The sequence below is a fragment of the Poromitra crassiceps genome, assembly GCF_964638095.1.
Source record: "Poromitra crassiceps genome assembly, chromosome: 6".
Classification (NCBI taxonomy): domain Eukaryota; kingdom Metazoa; phylum Chordata; class Actinopteri; order Beryciformes; family Melamphaidae; genus Poromitra; species Poromitra crassiceps.
This window is the reverse complement of record NC_139627.1, coordinates 441,764-465,037: the sequence shown is the minus strand read 5'-3', so window position 1 is coordinate 465,037 and position 23,274 is coordinate 441,764. Positions and strand designations below refer to the sequence as shown.

The 23,274-nt window shown below is 46.5% G+C and overlaps 1 protein-coding gene across 2 annotated transcripts in view; it reads left to right on the top strand.

The window, feature by feature from the left end:
* Positions 1-23,274, top strand: part of dennd2c (DENN/MADD domain containing 2C) — a 44,754-nt gene that overhangs the window by 20,394 nt on the left and 1,086 nt on the right. For both annotated transcript variants that reach the window (XM_083638012.1, XM_083638011.1), the window contains exons 9-17: positions 920-1,029; positions 5,419-5,488; positions 6,300-6,377; positions 8,204-8,344; positions 9,693-9,841; positions 11,888-12,065; positions 13,140-13,181; positions 14,264-14,372; positions 20,252-20,494. In XM_083638012.1, coding sequence (XP_083494138.1) covers positions 920-1,029; positions 5,419-5,488; positions 6,300-6,377; positions 8,204-8,344; positions 9,693-9,841; positions 11,888-12,065; positions 13,140-13,181; positions 14,264-14,372; positions 20,252-20,494 — 1,120 coding nt within the window. The remainder of the gene's footprint in view (positions 1-919; positions 1,030-5,418; positions 5,489-6,299; positions 6,378-8,203; positions 8,345-9,692; positions 9,842-11,887; positions 12,066-13,139; positions 13,182-14,263; positions 14,373-20,251; positions 20,495-23,274) is intronic.

Here is a 23,274-nt window from a genome sequence, read left to right as displayed (position 1 = left end):
AACGCCCTCTCCTTCAAACTCCTCCCTCCGTGGGCGTGTCTGGTGGCTTTCAGCAGCGTTTGTCACAAGCGAGTGTTCTGCTGCTGCTGCTGCTGCTGCTGCTGCGAGTTTGAGCAGCCTCCCTCCCTGGCAGCGAGTGTGGATAGGGCTCACTCGTTTCTTGGGTTTGAGAGCTTTGATGAAGCTTTGTGCGATTCTAGGCTTTATGCTGCGTGTTTCAAAGTGTGTTTTCCACCCAGTCTATTTTTGGAATCCCCCACCGCCAGCTCCCAGCGCGATAATGCGCGAAAGTGAAAGCGTTTTCGCCAATCCATTTTACAGTAGAGAATGGTTTCCTCGCGCGTTCCCCTACAGTTTTGGCTCTGCTTTTTCTAGTGTGGAGTGCACTGTCGCCACTTAGTGGGTCCGTGGAATGGGTTGTACATGTTCGCTGGCTCCAATATTTTTATAGGAGACGTGGGGAGCGTTGATCCACGTCCCACCGTCAAATTTTTTTTTTTTTTTTTTAAGCCGAGATATCTCGTCATTGACAGTGAACCGTTGGATTCTGTAAGCCGAGATATCTCGTCAATGGCAGTGAACGTGTTAAGATGTATCCTACGTCTCCGTGGTGCAACTAAACAAAGACACAACTTTAGTGTCAAACTAACTAGTTTGAGCATAGCAGTTAGTGTGGACTTTACACCCCAACTTAAGAGAGAACTTATGTTCAGCTGGTGCAACAGGCTGCTGGAAGTTGGTCCCCGGGCGCTGCACTGCGGCTGCCCACTGCTCCTAGTTCTAGGAAGGTTCCTAGTAGAGGATGAATTTCCTCACTGGACAATAAAGTATAACTTAACATAACTTAATGTCTAGTGAATGCTGGACTTCAGACCCAGCACTATAGCACTATAGCTAACTGGAGTCTCTCTGTTTCCAGTTTGAGAAGTCGTGTCGCCACTCCAGAGAGACCGAGGATCGCCTGAAGGCCATTCCCATGTTCTGCTTCCCAGACTCAGAGGACTGGAGGCCCTCAGCAGTCATGCCAAGGTCAGCTAATACCTACTGTAGATACAAGATGTTCTATTCTCTCATCATTTATCACGTCTAATACTTTCATTGGTTTTCATATGCATGCATTCTCATTTCCATATAGTTTCCATTCATATCTTCATCTCAGTATCTTCTGGTGTTAGTTTGCACCTCCTGCAGAGATGCTGTCATAGATTTTGACTTATGCCTACCCCAGACTAAAGGATTTTCAAATCCTTGAAGATTATAAAAATCTTGAGAGCCCACACACTACAGGACAGAGAGAGCCGATTTTTTAACATTTCAATCTTGGGACACACACACAATCGCGTCTGTTCAAACGCAACCCCACACACTAGAAGATTATGCCGAAGATTCACCTTGGAAGCAGGGCTCGACGTTAACTTTTAAAAGTGGTTTTAAAAATATGGTTGGCCAATTTTAGTCGCCTTATATTTTGAGTAATTAAGATACTATGCAGTCATAAGCCGGCTTAATAATGACGATGTGACAGTACAATATTCTATAGTATATAGTATAATAGGCCTATTCAGTGTGCGCACCGGATGTAGTAGTAGTAATAATGATAATAATAATAATTTGCGTCATTTCGTTTTCTAAACAAATCTTATTTTTTGTTTTTATAATGCATTTGCACTGAAAGGATTTGTTTAACTAATATTTGTGAACTTTCATTTTCATATATTTTTTAACAGTTATTGTTCATATTGTGCTTAATTTATTAATTAAAAGCGTTATTGATAATGAAGTAGCCTATGCCTCCTCATGTTCATTCAGGGATACTATGATGACAGTGGTTTGGGGCCCCCACTCTGATGTTGCATAGGGCCCCAAAAGGCCCAGAAGCGGCCCTGCAATCCCTCTCTCTCTCACCCCGTATGACAGGCTGACAGGCCAGGGATGCAAATCATTCCTCAGCACATACGCGGTGGTAAAACGTTTTTGAAGGATGTGCTGGTCGAGGTGTATGTTGTAGACTTGTTGTAGGCTACATGCTTTGCAGTATAGCGTTATGCTGGTTTCTGCTCGCGGAAGTGAGCGGGGTCTTGAAAACTCCACTTTGTCCGCCCAGCCGCGTCCACGTAGTTACACAATTCGGGGTGTGCACAGGCGAAAACCGTCTGCACAGGAGCCTTGTGGAGGGGCGCGTCTGCTGATTTGACTCACTTTTCCGTGCGGACACTCGCGGTCCTCGCCGATGCGGGAAGCAAATGAGACCTAGCGCTTGTTGTAGGCTACATTCTTTGCAGTATAGCATTCGTTTTCCGTCCCGTTCAAAGACGCACGGGTATTTCACCTCGATGACAATTTCCTCGTCCTTTGTTTCTGTGCGGGGCTGCGGGCGGACACGGACCAGATTATTTTGCGAAAAACTGTAATGGAAACACAGCTACTACTGGCTCTCTGCTCAAGATGCAATCGCCTGTCGGGTTGTAAATATCTAACATGTTAGATATGCCCGATTCACAATCGGAAAGAGGCAGTCTTCCCGATTGTGAATCTTTGAACCCCACACACTATGGGATCATTTGGGAAGATTATCTGCCCGACGAGGCTCAAATCGGGAGCACCCCCGAGAAAATCGGGAGGGGGGAATCTTGGCCATAATCTTGCAAATTATCCTCTAGTCTGGGGTAGGCACTAGGGTGTAAATAAGATCAGAGAAAATGGGGATGAAACTAATTTCTTTCTCAGCTGATCGTCATTTTTGCTGCTGCAACAAAGCCCAGCTCCCCACGGGGATCCTTCCACCTGATGTCATTGAGTCTTGAGGCTGTCAGGGTCTTGGACCATTGCTCATCTCCCTCCGCCTGCTTGTCCTCTGCTGCCTCCTCGCTGGCACATCTCCCTCCGCCTGCTTGTCCTCTGCTCCCTCCTCGCTGGCACATCTCCCTCCGCCTGCTTGTCCTCTGCTCCCTCCTCGCTGGCACATCTCCCTCCGCCTGCTTGTCCTCTGCTGCCTCCTCGCTGGCACATCTCCCTCCGCCTGCTTGTCCTCTGCTCCCTCCTCGCTGGCTCATCTCCCTCCGCCTGCTTGTCCTCTGCTCCCTCCTCGCTGGCTCATCTCCCTCCGCCTGCTTGTCCTCTGCTCCCACCTCGCTGGCACAGCTCCCTCAGCCTGCTTGTCCTCTGCTGCCTCCTCGCTGGCACATCTCCCTCCGCCTGCTTGTCCTCTGCTCCCTCCTCGCTGGCACATCTCCCTCCCCCTGCTTGTCCTCTGCTCCCTCCTCGCTGGCACAGCTCCCTCAGCCTGCTTGTCCTCCGCTGCCTCCTCGCTGGCACAGCTCCCTCAGCCTGCTTGTCCTCTGCTCCCTCCTCGCTGGCACATCTCCCTCAGCCTGCTTGTCCTCTGCTGCGTCCTCGCTGGCACAGCTCCCTCCGCCTGCTTGTCCTCTGCTTCCTCCTCGCTGGCTCATCTCCCTCCCCCTGCTTGTCCTCTGCTTCCTCCTCGCTGGCTCATCTCCCTCAGCCTGCTTGTCCTCTGCTGCCTCCTCGCTGGCACATCTCCCTCCCCCTGCTTGTCCTCTGCTCCCTCCTCGCTGGCTCATCTCCCTCCGCCTGCTTGTCCTCTGCTCCCTCCTCGCTGGCACATCTCCCTCCCCCTGCTTGTCCTCTGCTCCCTCCTCGCTGGCACAGCTCCCTCAGCCTGCTTGTCCTCTGCTCCCTCCTCGCTGGCTCATCTCCCTCCGCCTGCTTGTCCTCTGCTGCGTCCTCGCTGGCACATCTCCCTCCGCCTGCTTGTCCTCTGCTTCCTCCTCGCTGGCACATCTCCCTCCCCCTGCTTGTCTTCTGCTCCCTCCTCGCTGGCACATCTCCCTCCCCCTGCTTGTCCTCTGCTCCCTCCTCGCTGGCACATCTCCCTCCCCCTGCTTGTCCTCCGCTGCATCCTCGCTGGCACATCTCCCTCCCCCTGCTTGTCCTCCGCTGCGTCCTCGCTGTCACATCTCCCTCCCCCTGCTTGTCCTCTGCTTCCTCCTCGCTGGCACATCTCCCTCCCCCTGCTTGTCCTCCGCTCCGTCCTCGCTGGCACAGCTCCCTCAGCCTGCTTGTCCTCTGCTGCCTCCTCGCTGGCACATCTCCCTCCGCCTGCTTGTCCTCTGCTGCCTCCTCGCTGGGACATCTCCCTCCCCCTGCTTGTCCTCCGCTCCGTCCTCGCTGGCACAGCTCCCTCAGCCTGCTTGTCCTCTGCTGCCTCCTCGCTGGGACATCTCCCTCCGCCTGCTTGTCCTCTGCTCCCTCCTTGAAGCCTTTTGAAGGGCTTTCTCATGGCTGTGTCAACTAACAGAAAACCAAATCCATTTTCCTGCACATGCCCAGCTGTCACTTCTCCAGAGACTCTGCCACATGGCTTGAAAGCAAAAGGTGTAACTAGAAATCGCTGCCACTTTGGTTCATCAGAGGAAAAGTCTATGGGCTTTTAGAATGGAAAGGTCTATGGGCTTTTAGAATGGAGGAAAAGTCTATGGGCTTTTAGAATGAAAAGTCTATGGACTTTTAGAATGGAGGAAAAGTCTATGGGCTTTTAGAATGGAGGAAAAGTCTATGGGTTTTTAGAATGGGAATTTCACTTAAATGCATCAAATAAGGTATGTGGTTCACAAAAGTTTATGGGAGCAGGAATTTGGGTTCAGCAGGATAATCTTCACAAACGTTAATCACTGTTATGCCTTTTGAAGCATATTCTAAAAATCATAACAAAACTGCATTTACGTTCCAAAAGTCATAAAAGTTATTCACATTTGTGAAGAGTATCCTACTGAACTCAAATTCGCGCTCCCATAAACTTTTGTTCACCACAGACCTTATTTTATGCATTTAAGTGAAATCCCCATTCTAAAGCCCCATTGACTTTTCCCCTGACGAACCTGGAAGTATACTTCTGGACTCATTCCTGTGGTGCTCTATTGCCCACACAATGTCACAATGCTTATGACATCATCAGCGCCTATGACATCATCATTGATGTCATAATATATTATTGATGTCACTGATGACATCACTGATGATGTCATAGACATGTCAGTGGAACACAAATTTAAACAGACAGACTGAGCCGACTTGCTCCCTTTTATACGTCTTATTTTGTTCACAACCCAAAGATATTCAGTTTACTGTCATAGAGGAGTAAAGAAACCGCAACATTTTCACATTTAAGAAGCTGGAATCAGAGAATTTAGACTTTTTTTCATAAAACATTACTCAAACCGATTAATCGATTATCAAAATAGTTGTAGATTAATTTTCTGTTGACCAACTAATCACTTAATCATTACAGCTCTAGTTGTGTGTGCAATAGGTATTGAAGCTAAACCCTCGTAGCTAAAGGGTTCTATAGGAATACACGTATTGTTGCACTTCTATAATATGTCTTGATGTTGTCTGTAGCGAGACCTTCTCCTTTGTCCTGACGGGAGAAGATGGCAGCCGCTGCTTCTGTTACTGTCGCAAGATCCTGGTGAGTCATCGCCTTGACTGTGTGTGTGTGTGTGTGTGTGTGTGTGTGTGTGTGTGCGCGCGTGCGTTTGTGTGTGTGTGTGAGATTACATGGCAGTAAGCCAAGTGCTGACTCAGCATCTCTGAGGACCAGTACATGTGAATCACAGACCATAAACGATCTCTGAATCCATGACGGAGAGAACGTGGAATTTCACCATTTCTTCCCTCTGCTTCCCCTTACAATGACAACTTACTTCAACTTAGGGCTGGCCAATATGGCCTCAAAATAAAATCTTGTATATACAGTATATTTTTTTACACCTATACCCGATTTACGATTCTAATCGTTTTTTTTCTAGAGGTGCACAGATTGATCGGTACGCGCTCGGAATCGGCAGATTTTGCCGTCAAATATGCGAGCGGGGGATTTCCAATGTCCGATTGTTTTGTTGTTGCTGATTGCATAGTCGATCATGATGCACTTGAGAAACACGAGACAGCACATTTCTCCATCGTTTTCACATAGAAAACGTGGTGCAAGTCGAGCTGTTTATGTGCTTTGCCTGATTTTGTCCCATGCGTGAGGCCCTCCCTCACGCTGCCTATGATTTTAACAAGTGTAAATAGTATAACATTTGTTCGGGGAGGGTCAATAATATTTTTCCAATCACTTGTGGAGAGTCAAGGAAAAATATATTTTGGTCAGAGAAGTGTCACAGCTTTTTATTTCAGAGCACTCCAAATGCCTCCAGTGACCCCCACTTCTAAATAACGAACAGTCCCTACATGAACATTGTTGATACCTGTGTTTATGACCATGTGTCTTTCAGCCCAGTGGAAAAGGGAAGAGGCTACCTGAGGTGCACTGTATTGTCAGCAAACTGGGCTGTTTCAACCTGTTCGCAAAGGTAAAGTAACACAACCAGAACGCAGAGGTGCCCGGTGAAGGGGCAACAATTAATCTGGATGGAGGGCCATGGGCCAAATTAAATGTTGATGTTGTTGATGTGAAATGACATTACATTAAAGGTCCCAATTCGTGCAGCTGTAACCTCTTAAAAACGTGTGTCTCTGGTCCATAAAACATGATTCTGGATTAATTTGTCGAAAATATAGCAACCCCGTTTGTTGTGACGGAGTTCTCACTTCCTCATCTCGTCGCTTCCCAAGAACGGTCTGTTTCTATAATATATTCAGAACTAACAGTTCCCATTGGCCGCTGAGGGAGAGCCCGCCCCAGGCTCCCAGCGGCCAATCAGATTAGCGTCTGTGGACCAGCACGCTAGGTTGCGAGTTATCGTTAACTTAATGGTTACTACGCTAAAGAGGACTTCTCAAAATGCCTAGACTTACCGAATGCACCTCTGCAGTTGCTGGATCACGTACAGTTGGCGTCGCTCCAGCTAGAAGTGTTAATTTTGTGGCTATAGACAAAATGGTGCAGGTAGCTTGTGTGAGAGAGACCCGCGCAGTATGCGTGAGGAAGCTCGTGACGTCCCAAATCCCCCTCTGGGCAAACGAAGCCTTTGGGGGTGTGGCTTGGAGGAGACTGCAGGGGGAAGCTGGATAGGGACAAATCCAACTGTGGCAGTTCTGAGCTTGTGTTAACTCATTACAGGGAGGGATGACAGCAGTATATATGCATTTACAAGTAAAAACAGCTTTTGCACGGAATGGGACCTTTAAAATGTATTCTATTTTATAGACCATTTACATTGTAAATCTGAAATACATTTTCAAAATAATAAAAACGGTATTAGAACTTTTAGTCCCTGGAAACCAAAAATACATATGTGGCCCCAGCCTACGAAAGAAAGACCGTAGTATCAGCCGTGGATGTCCCCCCCCCCAGTAGATAGTCTTGTTTCTATCTATGGCCCAAATCCTAAAGTCTTCTATAAAGTTTAGGGGATGCTCAGGGAAACAAGCTGGGCTGATATTTGTTGACATTGTGCGGTAAGTGTTTGTTAGCTGCTGTCTCGCTCTTTGTGGATCTTAGGGTGGATTGAGGCGAGACAAAATGCTAATCCTCTTCAAATCAATGGGTGTGCTTTATTTAGCATGCATGACGTAGTATTCCACCCATTTTCCAGTCGGCCAAGAGAAATGTACAAACAGTAGGCGTGACTATGGCCAAGACAAAAAGCTGCTTCTAGGGGGACCTGTTATGCTAATTTACAGTTATATATTTTATTATTATTTTATTCTGGTACTCCACTCGAGTATCTTTGCGAAATTCACAGTAAAAAACTCCAAACATATAAGGTAATCACGATCTATCTGACATCACTTAGGCCGCATTTACACTACAGGTCTTGATACCCAGATCCCACTTTTTGCCTATATCCGATTTTTTTGTTTACATCTACTTGTAAAAGTGACCCATATCTGATACCTGTGTGTTTACACCTGCTTAACATTTAACAGTCCCTACAAGAATGTTATAGAAATACTAGGCATCAGTGGGACTGATGTCATCAGTGGTTTATGACATCACTGATGATGTCATCAGTGGGACAGACAGAGAAACAGACAGAGACCTATCTCCCATTTACTAGGCATCCCGCGGCATCTCGCGCGAACACTTCCGTAGGGAGGCCACCAGGTGGCATCCTTACCAGATACCTGAACCACCTCAACTGGCTCCTTTCTACACACAGAATATGAAAAAGCCCAATAGGTTATAGGTTAATAGGCTTGAACAAGTCTTGCTAAGTGGTGTCCCTCTGTGCAGATCTTAGAGGAGGTGGAGAGGCGGAGGGAGATCTCGCCGGCGCTCATTCACCCCTTCATGCGGAGCGTGATGGAGGCTCCCTTCCCGGCCCCCGGGCGCACCATCACAGTCAAGAGCTTCCTGCCCGGCTCCGGGAACGAGGTGATGCCACAACCAAGAGAGGAACTGTTCATTACCTAAACACTCCTTACTATGACTCAACATGAGCGGCTATCTGTGCACAGAATAGCTGTTGGAAGGTTGGGGGGGGCAGCTATAAATATTGTAACGGCTTGGACAAAAGCTTGGCGCTATGTAAAAATGAAGTTAAACTGAGCGGAGAAGAGGAGGTCAGTCTGCTCAGTCTTAATCATTAACATTTCCGAGGAACTCAAAATATAAGAAGTAATGGACCCTTCCCTAAAGGGATAGTTCACATTGTTGCTACTTACTAGGGATGTACAATCATATTTTAACATATTGGCACCAGTCCGATGTTGCAATGTTAATGTCAGTTATTGGTATTGGCCAAAGTTTTCTCATTGAGAGGAAACAGTCTGTGTGGTAAATCTTTGATTTATTGGCTTTTCCAAATGTTTTGGAAATAAAGAAATGCATTACTTTTACAAATTCACAGTGTTTGATTATCATAGAAATGTGTTTTTATACAGACATATTGACATCGGTAAATATCGTTACCGGCCATAACAGCAATGTTCATATCGTTTATCGGTATCGGCCATAATTTTCATATCGGTGCATCCCTACTACTTAACAATGATGATGTTGATTGGTAGAGTTCTTTCTCAGCACAGTCCATGCTGTTCCTCATAGTAGCAATGGAAAGTTGGGGGAAAAGAATGCAAGGTCAGTGGGGTCACGCACCTGTATGTGCAAACTGACTGAAGCTCACTGAAATGTACTTTGTGTGACTGTGGATGACATTTCAGTGAGCTTCAGTCAGCTTGTACATACAGGTGTGTGACCCCATTGACCTTGCATTCGTTTTTGCCCACCTTGCCAGAGCTACTATGAGGAACAGCATGGATTGTGCTAAGAGAGAACTCTACCAATCAACATCATCATTGTTAAGTAGCAAATAGGGCTGTCTTGAAAAAATGTGAACTATCCCTTTTACTATCCCTTTAAAGTTCCGTCCCCCCCCCCCTTCCCCCCGATTTTTTTATTTTTTTATTTTTTATTTAGGGGTTAGGATTTTGTTTCTTAATGGCTTGGCTCTCTCAGACCTGTGTGGAAAAGTGAAAACCAAGTTGAGAGGTCCAACGCAAGACTGACCCCCCTCTCAAAACACCCCAATCAAAAACGTAACAACAGCGCTCCTCTTATTTAGTGAAGAACGCTGTTTGGACTTGTGGGGATGACGGTCTTGTTGGCATGGTGCCAGGTGCTGACCCTATGTATTTCCATGGGGGGGGGGTCTTGTTGGCATGGTGCCAGGTGCTGACCCTGTGTATTTCCATGTGGGGGGGTCTTGTTGGTGTGGTGTCAGGTGCTGACCCTGTGTCGGCCGGTGGACTCCAGGCTGGAGCACGTGGACTTCCAGAGCCTGCTGCAGTGTCTCAGCGTGGGGAGACTGCTGCAGGTGTTCGCCTCCCTGCTGCTGGAGCGCAGGGTCATCTTCATCGCTGACAAACTCAGGTACAAACAGCCAACATCTCTCTATCCGCGGGGTCTTGAAAAGTATTGAAGTTTGATCAATCAATTTAGGGAAAATTAAGGCCCTTATCTAAAGTATTAAAGAGTCTTAATCCATTTGATGTTTTTTTTTTTTTTTTTTGCTATAGTGTTGATTGTGTTAAATGAGCATATGATATTGTCTCACATTGATCACTGATGTGAGGAAAACAAAATATCTATTAATAAAAGGAGAAGTTTCTGTGTGTGAGTGAGTGAGCAGAATTCTGTTCGGTCACAGACATGCCGTTGTATGTGTGATTGGGCTGAAACTTTCAGGAAGTGTAAAGAGCACTCAGGGCAGATTAATTGCCCTAATTGTTATAAATAACAACAACTAGCCAACAGATATCAAGACTGGTGGGCTTTATGGAAATAAATAGCAAGACTCAAACATATCAAACTGGTCATTCAGTGGTGTTTTATTGTACACACAACTAACGTTAGCTCACAGCAGCTCCCAGTGCGGGTGCATGTATTTATAGGGGTGATGCGCATGTACAGGGACCGGTGGATTTGCGCGTACACTCCGCAGAAACACCTGGAAGTCAAGTGTTTGTTGTCGTCGTGACGTCATGCTGATTCCTCATGCGGTAATAGCTGGGGCCACCTCCTCACCTCTCCTCACCTCTCCTCTCCTCTCCTCTCCTCGCCCCTCACCTCTCCTCTCCTCACCTCTCCTCTCCTCACCTCTCCTCTCCTCACCTCACCTCTCCTCACCTCTCCTCTCCTCACCTCACCTCTCCTCACCTCTCCTCACCTCACCTCTCCTCACCTCTCCTCTCCTCACCTCACCTCTCCTCACCTCTCCTCTCCTCACCTCACCTCACCTCTCCTCACCTCTCCTCACCTCACCTCTCCTCACCTCTCCTCTCCTCACCTCACCTCTCCTCACCTCTCCTCACCTCTCCTCACCTCTCCTCACCTCTCCTCACCTCACCTCTCCTCTCCTCACCTCACCTCACCTCTCCTCACCTCACCTCACCTCTCCTCTCCTCACCTCACCTCTCCTCACCTCTCCTCTCCTCACCTCACCTCACCTCTCCTCACCTCTCCTCACCTCTCCTCTCCTCACCTCTCCTCTCCTCACCTCACCTCTCCTCTCCTCACCTCTCCTCACCTCTCCTCACCTCTCCTCTCCTCTCCTCACCTCTCCTCTCCTCACCTCTCCTCACCTCTCCTCTCCTCACCTCTCCTCTCCTCACCTCACCTCTCCTCACCTCTCCTCACCTCTCCTCACCTCACCTCACCTCTCCTCACCTCTCCTCTCCTCTCCTCACCTCACCTCTCCTCTCCTCACCTCTCCTCTCCTCACCTCTCCTCTCCTCACCTCTCCTCTCCTCACCTCTCCTCACCTCTCCTCTCCTCACCTCTCCTCTCCTCACCTCTCCTCTCCTCACCTCTCCTCACCTCTCCTCTCCTCACCTCACCTCTCCTCACCTCTCCTCTCCTCACCTCTCCTCTCCTCACCTCTCCTCACCTCACCTCTCCTCTCCTCTCCTCACCTCTCCTCACCTCTCCTTGCCTCTCCTCTCCTCACCTCTCCTCACCTCTCCTCTCCTCACCTCTCCTTGCCTCTCCTCTCCTCTCCTCACCTCTCCTCTCCTCTCCTCACCTCGCCTCTCCTCACCTCGCCTCTCCTCTCCTCTCCTCGCCCCTCACCTCGCCTCACCTCTCCTCTGCTCACCTCTCCTCTCCTCTCCTCACCTCTCCTCTCCTCACCCCTCCTCTCCTCTCCTCTCCTCTCCTCACCTCTCCTCTCCTCTCCTCACCTCTCCTCTCCTCGCCTCTCCTCTCCTCTCCTCACCTCTCCTCACCTCTCCTCACCTCTCCTCTCCTCTCCTCACCTCTCCTCACCTCTCCTCTCCTCTCCTCTCCTCTCCTCACCTCTCCTCTCCTCACCTCTCCTCACCTCTCCTCACCTCTCCTCTCCTCTCCTCACCTATCCTCTCCTCACCTCTCCTCACCTCTCCTCTCCTCACCTCTCCTCTCCTCACCTCTCCTCTGCAGTGTGCTGTCCCGGTGTAGCCATGCAGTGCTGGCACTGCTCTACCCGTTCATCTGGCAGCACACCTTTGTGCCCGTGCTGCCGGCCAGCATGCTGGACATCAGCTGCTCCCCCACTCCCTTCCTGATGGGGGCGCTGGCACCCTGCCTGCCCCCACTGCTGGAGCTGCCCATCGAGGAGGTCAGTTACAATATGTTATATAGTGATTTATCATCAGGCATGATTTTCTGTCTTGTTGTTTAAAATAGGCTGGTTTGTTTTGATAGAGAGGTTATAGTGTCTTGAAGCACTGGGTGTAGTTCACCTGAAGAGGCTCCAGGAGCACTTCACTGTTGTGTCAGTTGTAAATAATGAACCAAGCATCTCAGCCTCCTAAAGCCAATGGCGCATCAAACATGATCCAACAACGGCCAACCATGATACCATGTGCGCCGGAATGAGTTTTGAAATGGGAGGGACAATAAAAGAAACAAAATATCCCAAAATATACATCCCCACCCCCTCCTTCCTCCTACCAAACACCAGCAGGCACACACGCACGGAGTCACGGACACACACGCAGACACACATACACAGCAACCAAATCAGGCTAAATAAGTGGTGGATAGAAATAATATTTATTTTAACACAACATGCAATTCTGGAACATTTCAATATTGGACAAATAAAACATAAAAATAGACTATATGAATCAAAACCCTTAAGTGTAACACACAGTGGGAAGGTGGTATATATACAGTAGCTGTCACAACTACAACGAGTTATAGCCATGACTGGGAAGTTTGAAGACCGAGTCGCTCTCCCCTAACGAGCGCTGACTGCCGGCACCACTGTGCTGTTAATTCTCTTGTCTTTCCCCCCCCAGTCTCTCTCATATTTGGGGGGACAAATTGCCCTTGTTGCCCCCCCACTTCCGGCGCGTATGCTGCCAACTTGAACATGTCGAATCTGACCAACCATCTCCAAACAAGGACAGTCAGTCATGGCACACTAACTAAACAAACATCTGTTTGTCTGTTTGTTGTAGAATGTTTGATTGGTGTGCCATGGGCTTTATAGTATGTGCAACTCATGGCTTTCTCATTACATGAAGCTTAATAATCCCTGTAGGGAGATTGGATAATGCTCATGCTGAATTCTCCTCAGTAAATTCCCTTTTTATTTATTTATTATTATTATTATTATTATTATTATTATGTTTATTTTTTATTTTATTTCCTTTTGACCGTTTGCTTCTGCTTCCTTCCTTCCCAGGTGCTCATAGTGGATCTGTGTGCAGACAAGTTTGTCATTCAGGTGTGTACACAGGTTGTGTAATGGGGATGATAGGTGTGGTTCCAGCGTTGCCTCAACCTGTCTGTTTGTACCCACAGTGTTTTTACAAGTGACAGAGACAAACGGACACCACATACACAACCACTGTAGAGACACAAAGTCTCAGAGACATCATGTGAGCAGAAACTACGCTGCAAACAACAAGGCTGTTAAACAAGCTCATTCACTGCCTCAGAACTGCCACAGGTTGGCAATTAACAGTCAGTCTATTCAAATTAGAATAGACTTTTGTCTGTACAGTGGAATCAGCTTATAGTGATCATGGTTATAGTGATCAACCACTTATATTGATCAAAAAGCTTGGTCCTGAATCATTTCTATACACATGCTGTTTGAATAATTTGCTTATAGTGATCAATACTCCGCTTACAGGGATCAGTTTGGGCCTTGTCCCACCTGAGAACAATGGATTTTTTTTAACTACAGTAATTTTATTATTATTTTTACTTACAAACTGCCAAAAATATGCCAATGAGATACAGCAGCGATACTTGATGCATGTCAGTCTGTATAAGGAGAGATCGCGGCATCTCTGTCTGTGGAGAGATGGCGGTGTCTGGAGGTCTGGCAGCTGGAGGCCTCACTTACTGTATGGATTTTTAAAGTCACATTCATATAGTAACATTCCTTTACTTTACATGGAGGCTACTGTATTCATGTAATACATACAAATGTCAATTAGATGGTAAACTGCATGAGAAATAAATAAAAATAAAAATTGGTTATAATGATCATACGCATATACTGATCAATTTGACCCGTCCCAAGGTCACTATAAGTGCACTATCTAGTGTGGAGTTTGCATGTTCGTGGAACCCCCAGCTAAAAAAAACATGTAAAAGACATTGGTCATTTGGTCCATATTGCCCAGCCCTACCTCGATTAAATTGTTGCTGTTTCTTATGTTTTCATTTGAATCTTACTAATCTTGTGAAACCAAAGCAAATAACAAATAAGATGCCACCTCATTGGTCAACATCAAAGCCTCTGTCATGATTTGAATTGGTTGAATAAAGGAATGACATGTTGCACCCTGTGCACAGCTGGGCGATGAAGACTGCATCCTGCCCAGGAAGCTGCAGGCGGCGCTGCAGCACATCCTGGAGGAGAGAGAGGACATCCTGAGACAGGAGCAGGGAAATGCCTCCGGAGGTCAGTGCACCACACTGCAGTGTGACGTGGCAGTGTCATACAAAAATAAGGGATGCATCAATTTTGTTGAGGTAGATTGCTTTTGTCAATCAGATAGCCAGGTGTTCACCTCACAGCACATCATGAATACCTGCACAGCAAGCATAAAATAGTCCAGTTTGAATTGAACATTCAGGCTGAAAGTCAGGCTGAAATGTAAACTCTTTTAGATCACACCTGGGTCACATTGTGCACCTAGTTTACAATATATGCAAAATATATATATATAAAAAAATCTTTGGATTTTATATCAAAATAAAATTCAATCATGTTTTCTTCCTGTAAAATAAAATATGCAGTGTGCTTACATCAGCTCGTACGAACCAATTTAAATCAATATATCATATTAGATACAATACAATTGGACAGACGCCGTCTTTATTGGTCACAGACACACATCAATACAGAAGCTGCTGTGAAATTTGACTTCCACGTTTGAGCCATCCTGGCTCGTCCTCCATGGTTCAGGCCAGGAGCGGTGGGCAGCTGCAGGGAAGTGCCCAGGGACCAACTTCCTCCAACCGTCGCTGGTCAGACAACGATCTTCTGCATGTTTTTAGTGGGGGGTTATATACTGTATGGAGGAAACCCGAGGGGAGCATAGGGAGAACATGCAAACTCCACACAGAAAAGCCCTTTCTCACGAGATAACACACCTGGGCACCAAGCACCGAAGGCATGGAGAGACATACCCCCAGTGCCAACAACGTCCCAGGCGGGAATTTAACCCAGGAGCAGATTATATCATTTATGGCATTCTTATTTCTAGTTTACTTCCTATTAGCGTTGCCCCTGTTACGCATCCCCGCGGTTATGCACTCACGTCACGCCCACCGCAGACTCAAGCTGATCACTGCTTTACCAGCACAGACTCAAGCTGATCACTGCTTTACCAGCACAGACTTAAGCTGATCACTGCTTTACCAGCACAGACTCAAGCTGATCACTGCTTTACCAGCACAGACTCAAGCTGATCACTGCTTTACCACCGCAGACTCAAGCTGATCACTGCTTTACCAGCACAGACTCAAGCTGATCACTGCTTTACCAGCACAGACTTAAGCTGATCACTGCTTTACCACCGCAGACTCAAGCTGATCACTGCTTTACCAGCACAGATTTAAGCTGATCACTGCTTTACCAGCACAGACTCAAGCTGATCACTGCTTTACCAGCACAGACTCAAGCTGATCACTGCTTTACCACCGCAGACTCAAGCTGATCACTGCTTTACCAGCACAGACTCAAGCTGATCACTGCTTTACCAGCACAGACTCAAGCTGATCACTGCTTTACCACCGCAGACTCAAGCTGATCACTGCTTTACCCATTTATAGTTAATAAGATCTGGATAAAGTGAGCTGATTGGGATTTGATAGGAGAAAGTGAGGCTTGTTTTTTGTTCAAAATTGTCTTTACTTTATTAGGTACCACTGGTCGATAGATGTTGAGAGCGAGAGGGAGAGAGAGTGGGGGTTTGTGTGTGTGGGAGGGTTGTATTTGTTTTGTTGTGTTTATTGTACAAAACCTATATTGTAATACTTGCAATAACAGTTGATAATTGTACAGGGAAAAATTTAATAAACATATTATTAAAAAAAGAAAGTGAGGCTTGACTCTCCCGCTTCCTGCTCATCGTTGATTGGTTGAATAGAGTAATTCTACACTGAAGTACTTGGAGAGGGAGTTTCCGAATTTGCCCTGTCTCTCTTATCGCCGTAATGCATTATGGGTAGTCAGCTACTTCGGCTAATGCTAGCGGCTAACGCTACTTACTTTACATTGCAGTAAAACGCCACTGAATGATTAAATTGATTTAACTTTTAACCATTTCGAGTAACACTGTTTCCATACGGACCCCCCAGCATCGGTTAGTTGTTTATAGACGGTTTTAACTTGACAACAAAAACATTCTAAATTGAACCCCCGTTCACTTCCTGTTGCAGTGTTTGCTATGGACATAAAAGAAAAAATAACATTCAAGTGCAGGACTGACCATTCTGTGAAAACCGTCTATACAGCTGAGCAGCGAAAACAAAAGTAACGATGTCGAGTGAATATTTCTGCAGTTTGCCGAATGCTGAGAAAAAGGAAGTGCTGTGGGGTTGCGCTCTGGTGAAAACCGTCTATAACGTGACTATATTTATAACGTTTATAACGTACTCCGGTTTCTGGGCTGAATCCAATGGTCTGAATACAGAGAAGGCTTAAGGCTTTATCTAACGGTATAGATAACGTTAAATGGTCTGCCATGTTATGAACGTTAGATGTATGGTATCTATATAGTTATGTGTGTCTACTAACATTATTAAAATATCATAAAGTAACGCTATTTTCTGCTAATTTGCTTACCTATTACTTGCTTGGAAGTATTACTGTTCTTATTATCCGATGTTTGTCGTCAATTCTCCTCGAAATGGGGCTATAATTTGGAAAACGGAGCGCGTTAGAGCATGAAAAAGACTTGAAATGGTTTTTTCAGACCATAAACTAATTTGGAAAGTGTTTATTTAAGACATAGACCGAGAGAGAAGTTGGCTCGTTTCCCATAGAGTTGAATGGATGTTCCTGGGGAGTGCTACACAAACTGCGCCCCCCACTGGCCATTTGAAAGAATGCAATTTCCGCATTGGCTTCAGAAATAGACCCTTCTCACGGGGGCCATTTTGTGTCGAGAAGCCAGGGTAAACACAGGTGCAAGCAAAACACTAATGAGGGTTTCCAACTTCCATGATTGGAATTTGGAAACCCTCATTAGTGTTTTGCTTGCAGCTGTGTTTACCCTGGCTTCTCGACACAAAATGGCCCCCGTGAGAAGGGTCTATAGGGAGGCTGAATTGGGGGCTGGCTTTACCGCACACAAATGAGCAATTAATGAGTCATTATAATTGCGCCCGCGCTAATACAAGGGCCAAGCAATGCTTCTTAGCTTGATCTTAGGTTTGATCAGCCCAGAGCCCGTGACCTATTTGGAACATTTATTTATCGCTGCACCCCAGTGAAAACCAGGGTTTCTGTTATCCAGTAATTGCCAGACTTTTACCGTTATAATTCATCAAATCCCGACAAATTTAAATCTGCCCGTCACCAAGTCTGGTGAAAATTATCTCCTCTCGGCACAATTTGAGCTGTATTAAAATAGGCTCAAATTACATTTCCGCACAGCTCCTATTAACACATTCACTGCCAACAACGTGTAAACACGTTTTCAGAATCCAGCTGTTGACTGCCAACAACGTGTAAACACGTTCTTGGCATCGATTTTTTTTTTTTAACGGGGGGTTGTGCATCTAACCCTTTTACATATCTTATATAAGTATTGGACGTGTACAACGTGTACAACCCATTCCACCGACCCACTAAGTGGTGACAGTGCTTTCCTGACTAGAGGAAGGCAAGCAAAAAGCAGTGTGACTGAAGCCATTCTCATGAAGGTGGATTGGCGAAGGCGCTTTCATTTCGCGCTGATTGCTGGCGGTGCGGGATTGCAGATTTGCATAGTGGATTGCGGGTGGGACACACTTTGAAACACGCAGCATAAATATGACCAGAATCGCAAAAGCTTCATCAAAGCCCTCAAACAAAACTCCAAGAAGCGAGCGAGTCTAACCAGACTTCCTCAAAGAGCGGCCGCACAGACAGGCTCACACCCGCACAGCAGCAGCAAAGCAAACTGGTGACAAGCGGGGACTGCCCCCTAGTCCGACACCAAATTGGAAACAAATCCCATTCTAAAAGGCTTTTAGAATGGGATTTTCAACCCATTCTTTTTTGTTTCTTTTTCGCTATAATTTAGAGTAATTCAATTTCTATTCAGAAATTTATTTGAGAGGTCGAGAGTATGAGAAAGTGCATTTGCAAAGGTAGGAAAGTGCTTGTGACATGGCGCTGCAGCCAAAAAGAACGCCCACAGGAGGGAGGAGTTGAGCAGAGGGAAGTTTACTGCTGTTATGGAGGAAATTACTGTTCAAAACTATTGTTTAGGTCTTACTGATGCCAAAAATGAATGGTTAAAGTGACAGTTCTATCGAATTTCACAAAAAGCCGTTTATCTCTGAATATTTTTTCTGACGCTAAAACCATGCTGTATTCAACTGCTAATGCTTACATAACTACTAACTCTACAAACTAACTCTTTTAGACAGAGAAAGTACACATTCTATTAGTACTTTTGAGATATTGTATGTTCACAAACTCCAAGCAGAAAATAATCCTCGGCTCTTGTAAAATGAGCCACAATCCTCAAAAAACGGCTTGGCAGAAGCTACCTACAGCAAGAAAAAAACGGCTGGCAGTCAATGTGTTAAATAGCCTAAATGAATATTTTTGTAGGTTATAGTGTAGGCTACTGTATAGTCCCTTAACATGAACTCTGGATTATAACCGTAGAATCAGGTCCGACTATCCCCCGCAGTTCCCCTGCGAGACATGGCTCAATAAACCAGATCATCTGTTTCTAAACATGAGGAGAAGCTCCGGCGTGGTTTGGGGCACTGCTGCTGCCTGCTGGAGAGGAGACCTTTCATGAAAGGAACAGAATATAGGCTACAATTCTCTGCTCTGCATAAATAGATGTTTCGAATGCATTTATTCCTCTAGTATTCTACTCTTATAGCTCTATAGTCGATTTATTCCAGTGTCATCAGAGATCAACTTTGCAGCGGGAATACACCTATCGTCTATTTGTTCGGCACGTCATTCTGGGCAAGCTTGGGACACATTCGTTATTGACACACAGACAACATGCACGCTCCTATCAGACAACATGCACGCTCCTATCAGACAACATGCACACTCCTATCACACAACATGCATGCTCCTATCAATCAACATGCACTCTCCTATCAGACAACATGCACACTCCTATCAGACAACATGCACGCTCCTATCAGACAACATGCACGCTCCTATCAGACAACATGCACGCTCCTATCAGACAACATGCACGCTCCTATCAGACAACATGCACGCTCCTATCAGACAACATGCACGCTCCTATCAGACAACATGCACGCTCCTATCAGACAACATGCACGCTCCTATCAGACAACATGCACGCTCCTATCAATCAACATGCACTCTCCTATCAGACAACATTCATGCTCCTATCAGACAACATGCACGCTCCTATCAGACAACATGCACTCTCCTATCAGACAACATGCACGCTCCTATCAATCAACATGCACTCTCCTATCAGACAACATGCACGCTCCTATCAGACAACATGCACGCTCCTATCAATCAACATGCACTCTCCTATCAGACAACATGCACGCTCCTATCAGACAACATGCACGCTCCTATCAGACCACATGCACGCTCCTATCAGACAACATGCACACTCCTATCAGACAACATGCACGCTCCTATCAGACAACATGCACGCTCCTATCAGACAACATGCACGCTCCTATCTGCATTTATGGACACAAATATTAGCCAATATTTCATCGACATTGCCTTGATGAGAAACCGCTGCTTAAAACATGTGTGGGCATTGGGCAATAATACGACAGTGGAGAGGAGTGTGTGAGCGGCTTCTCTCATCTGATCCCTCCCACCTGGGCACCGCTGCACCTGGGCACCGCTGCGTCAGACTTCACCACTTGTGCGTGCATTATAAGGTGCAGGAAACTCACTCTAATGAGGGCTGCGACTGCTAGTTGGATAGCACTACAATGTAGGGCATTCACAGACTAGTAAAATTCACTAGTCGTGAATGCCCTACTACAATGTATTGTGACTGCTAAGTCAAGGAGCCAAAACCCAAGCATTTGATTCTTGTATAATGGGATGTAACAATAAAGAATCTTGAAAAATGTCTCCTCTCCGTGCAGGCCAGCAGGTGGAGCTGAGCTGCTTGCTGTCGGAGGCCTTCGTGCGGTTCTTCGTGGAGCTGGTGGCTCACTATCCGCTCCACATGGCGGACACGTCAGGCGGGGGCCGCGAGCTGCAGCGCGACAGCTTCCGGAAATCCCACCCCTCCCGCGGTGTCCGCACCTTCCTCCAGCTGTTCATGGACACCCAGATGTTCGCCGGCTTCATCCAGGACAAGGAGCTCCGCAAGGGAGGTGGCAACGGTAAGAAGGCCGCTGTTATCGTTATGTTATGTTATGGTTTTCTATTTTTCATTCATTTTTATTTTTATTTTGTTTTTTAATTTTTGTTTTCAATGCAGTTAAGTTTATGTTATTTTCCAGAGTGGGTTTGCTCGTTTCAGTTTAGTTTTTATTGTTTAAAAATGTTTCGTTTTAGTTTCATTTTTATTAGTTTATTAGTTTATTAGTCTTTCTTATTATAATATGGGGGTATTTGTCAGGGGTACCACAGGAAGCAGTTTTAATATGGGAGTAAACCTGGCATCTTACCTGGGTTATTGTGAGTTCTGACCATTGACTGTAAATGTTCTGATGTTGACGTGTCGGCCCATGTTCTGTGAATAAGGTTTAGCACAGAATTCTCCGTGCATGTTAACAAATTGAATTGATTATTATTATTATTATTGATTGGAAAGAAAGACATTTTAAATGTTGTCGGAATCTCTCGCGCTTCAGCCCCTCTTCAGAGGGAGGTGCTTCAGCTCCTCCACAGAGGGAGGTGCTTCAGCTCCTCTTCAGAGGGAGGTGCTTCAGCTCCTCCACAGAGGGAGGTGCTTCAGCTCCTCCACAGAGGGAGGTGCTTCAGCTCCTCTTCAGAGGGAGGTGCTTCAGCTCCTCTTCAGAGGGAGGTGCTTCAGCTCCTCTTCAGAGGGAGGTGCTTCAGCTCCTCCACAGAGGGAGGTGCTTCAGCTCCTCTTCAGAGGGAGGTGCTTCAGCTCCTCCACAGAGGGAGGTGCTTCAGCTCCTCCACAGAGGGAGGTGCTTCAGCTCCTCCACAGAGGGAGGTGCTTCAGCTCCTCTTCAGAGGAAGGTGGCTGCTCTCAGAATACAAAATACTGAAAACAGTTAAATGGGCCACTTCTCAGCAACTGAAAACAAAGAGGACATTTTTCCAGTAAACCGTGTGCTTCATTGAATTTCACTGTAAAAAAAAATCATGATTTTTTTTACCACGTGCGCCAGCGCACGCTGATCTACAAACAGCTTCTTCGGGCGAGTCAGTCATTCACTCAGTCAGTCATAATGTCACGGAAAGGACGTTTATTTCGGGGTCGCTTGGGGAGATCCGCTCTCATTTCCTGACGGGGTGGTGTTTCAATCCTGCTGCTTAAATGTTCACCCCCGCCCACTTGCAGCGCTGCCTCAACTACAACGAGCGCACACACACTTATGGCTCATTTCCACCACATAGAACAGCACAGTACAGCTCTACTCGACCTGGTCTTACTCGTCTCTACTTGATCTAGACTCTGTTTCCATAGTAAGTTTACTCGCCTCCGCCCACACCTGGTCGTCATAGCGACCGCATATCTGCCCTCCGCCCATAGCCGAAGTAGGCTATAACGTATAACGTTAAAATTTAATCCATACACAGAACTTTTAAACTGTTTATGAAATACTGGTGCCTCTAAATGACCTACAGTGTACATGGGCAAATGTGACAATCGGCTAGGAGAATGGATATCACTTTGTTGTTACTCAAACTCACATGCATGCACTGCGCGGGGGACGGGAGTTGCGCTACAGGGAGAAGGGAAGCCTCTACCCCGGCGGCCTCTCACCAGGCAAGACCGCGGCTTCACTAAACCCCCGCCTCCGGCCTAGCGGAGCCAACGCGAGGAGCGGACTTTTTCTCTCTCAAAACAAGGCCACAGGGCCACCGTCATGTTAAAGCTGAGCAAGGATATCGATTTTATTTCACCAGAGCCGAAGGCAGCAACACAAAAGATGATGGAAATAACATTAACTGAAGGTAAGCCCCACTAAACTGGTATCCAGCATTGACAGTCAGTAGATACAGTAGACACAATTCTGCCTGACCAATCAGTCGTCTGCAGTGTTTTCACGTCACGGTATGGTACCGGGTTCACAGCGCTGGAACCTCAACAAAGCAGGGACCAAAACTAGCACGACTCAACCCGGGCTGTCCACGTTTTTGATCGGTTGAATGAGACAAAAAAGCGAGACGAGCTGGGCGGGGCCGCGCTGATACCAGCGGTGGAAATGGGCCATTACACAGCTCGGTTGTCTCGTGTCTGTGAGCGAGCAGACTGGAGCTGTGATGAGGCGTATGAAGCACTCGGTGCGGAAGAGTTTCACTGAAAATGCGCAGATGCACTTTGTAGCAGCGATAACGATAACAAGATAATACAGCTTATTTGTGTAGTGATAGCATAATATATATTTGAGTAAAGTTGGTGCCTGCTGTGCAACTCCAACTTAGCTGAGTTACCACCGCTGTTGTTGGGCAGTTACGTCACAAAGTAGTGGGGCGTGTCAATAACTTTTATGACTTTGGGAACGTAAATGCGTTTTTTTTACCTGATTTTTAGAAAACGCTTCAAAAGGCATAACAGTGATTACCGTTTGTGATGATTATCCTGCTGAACCCAAATTCCTGCTCCCATAAACTTTTGTGAACCACAGACCTTATTTGATGCATTTAAGTGAAATACCAATTTTAAAACCCCATATACTTTTCCACTGAAGAACCAAAATGGCAGCGATTTCTGGTTAAGCCTACAAAAACACGTCATCCCTGCGGTAGTCTATTCTCCTCTTGAGAGAGAGCCTGGAGGTGACGCGAGGTTAGTGTCAAGTGTAAGCTGAGGGAAACCCTCTTTATTATTTTTTACTGTGGTGAGTTGTGAGTTTTAAAAGTATAAGTCCACAGCTTTATCTTGATAATGTGCCCAAGTCACAGGTACGCCTGCCCCCGCAGTTGCTACATGCCGCTCGTGGTCCTGAGCCGAATTTGCCCT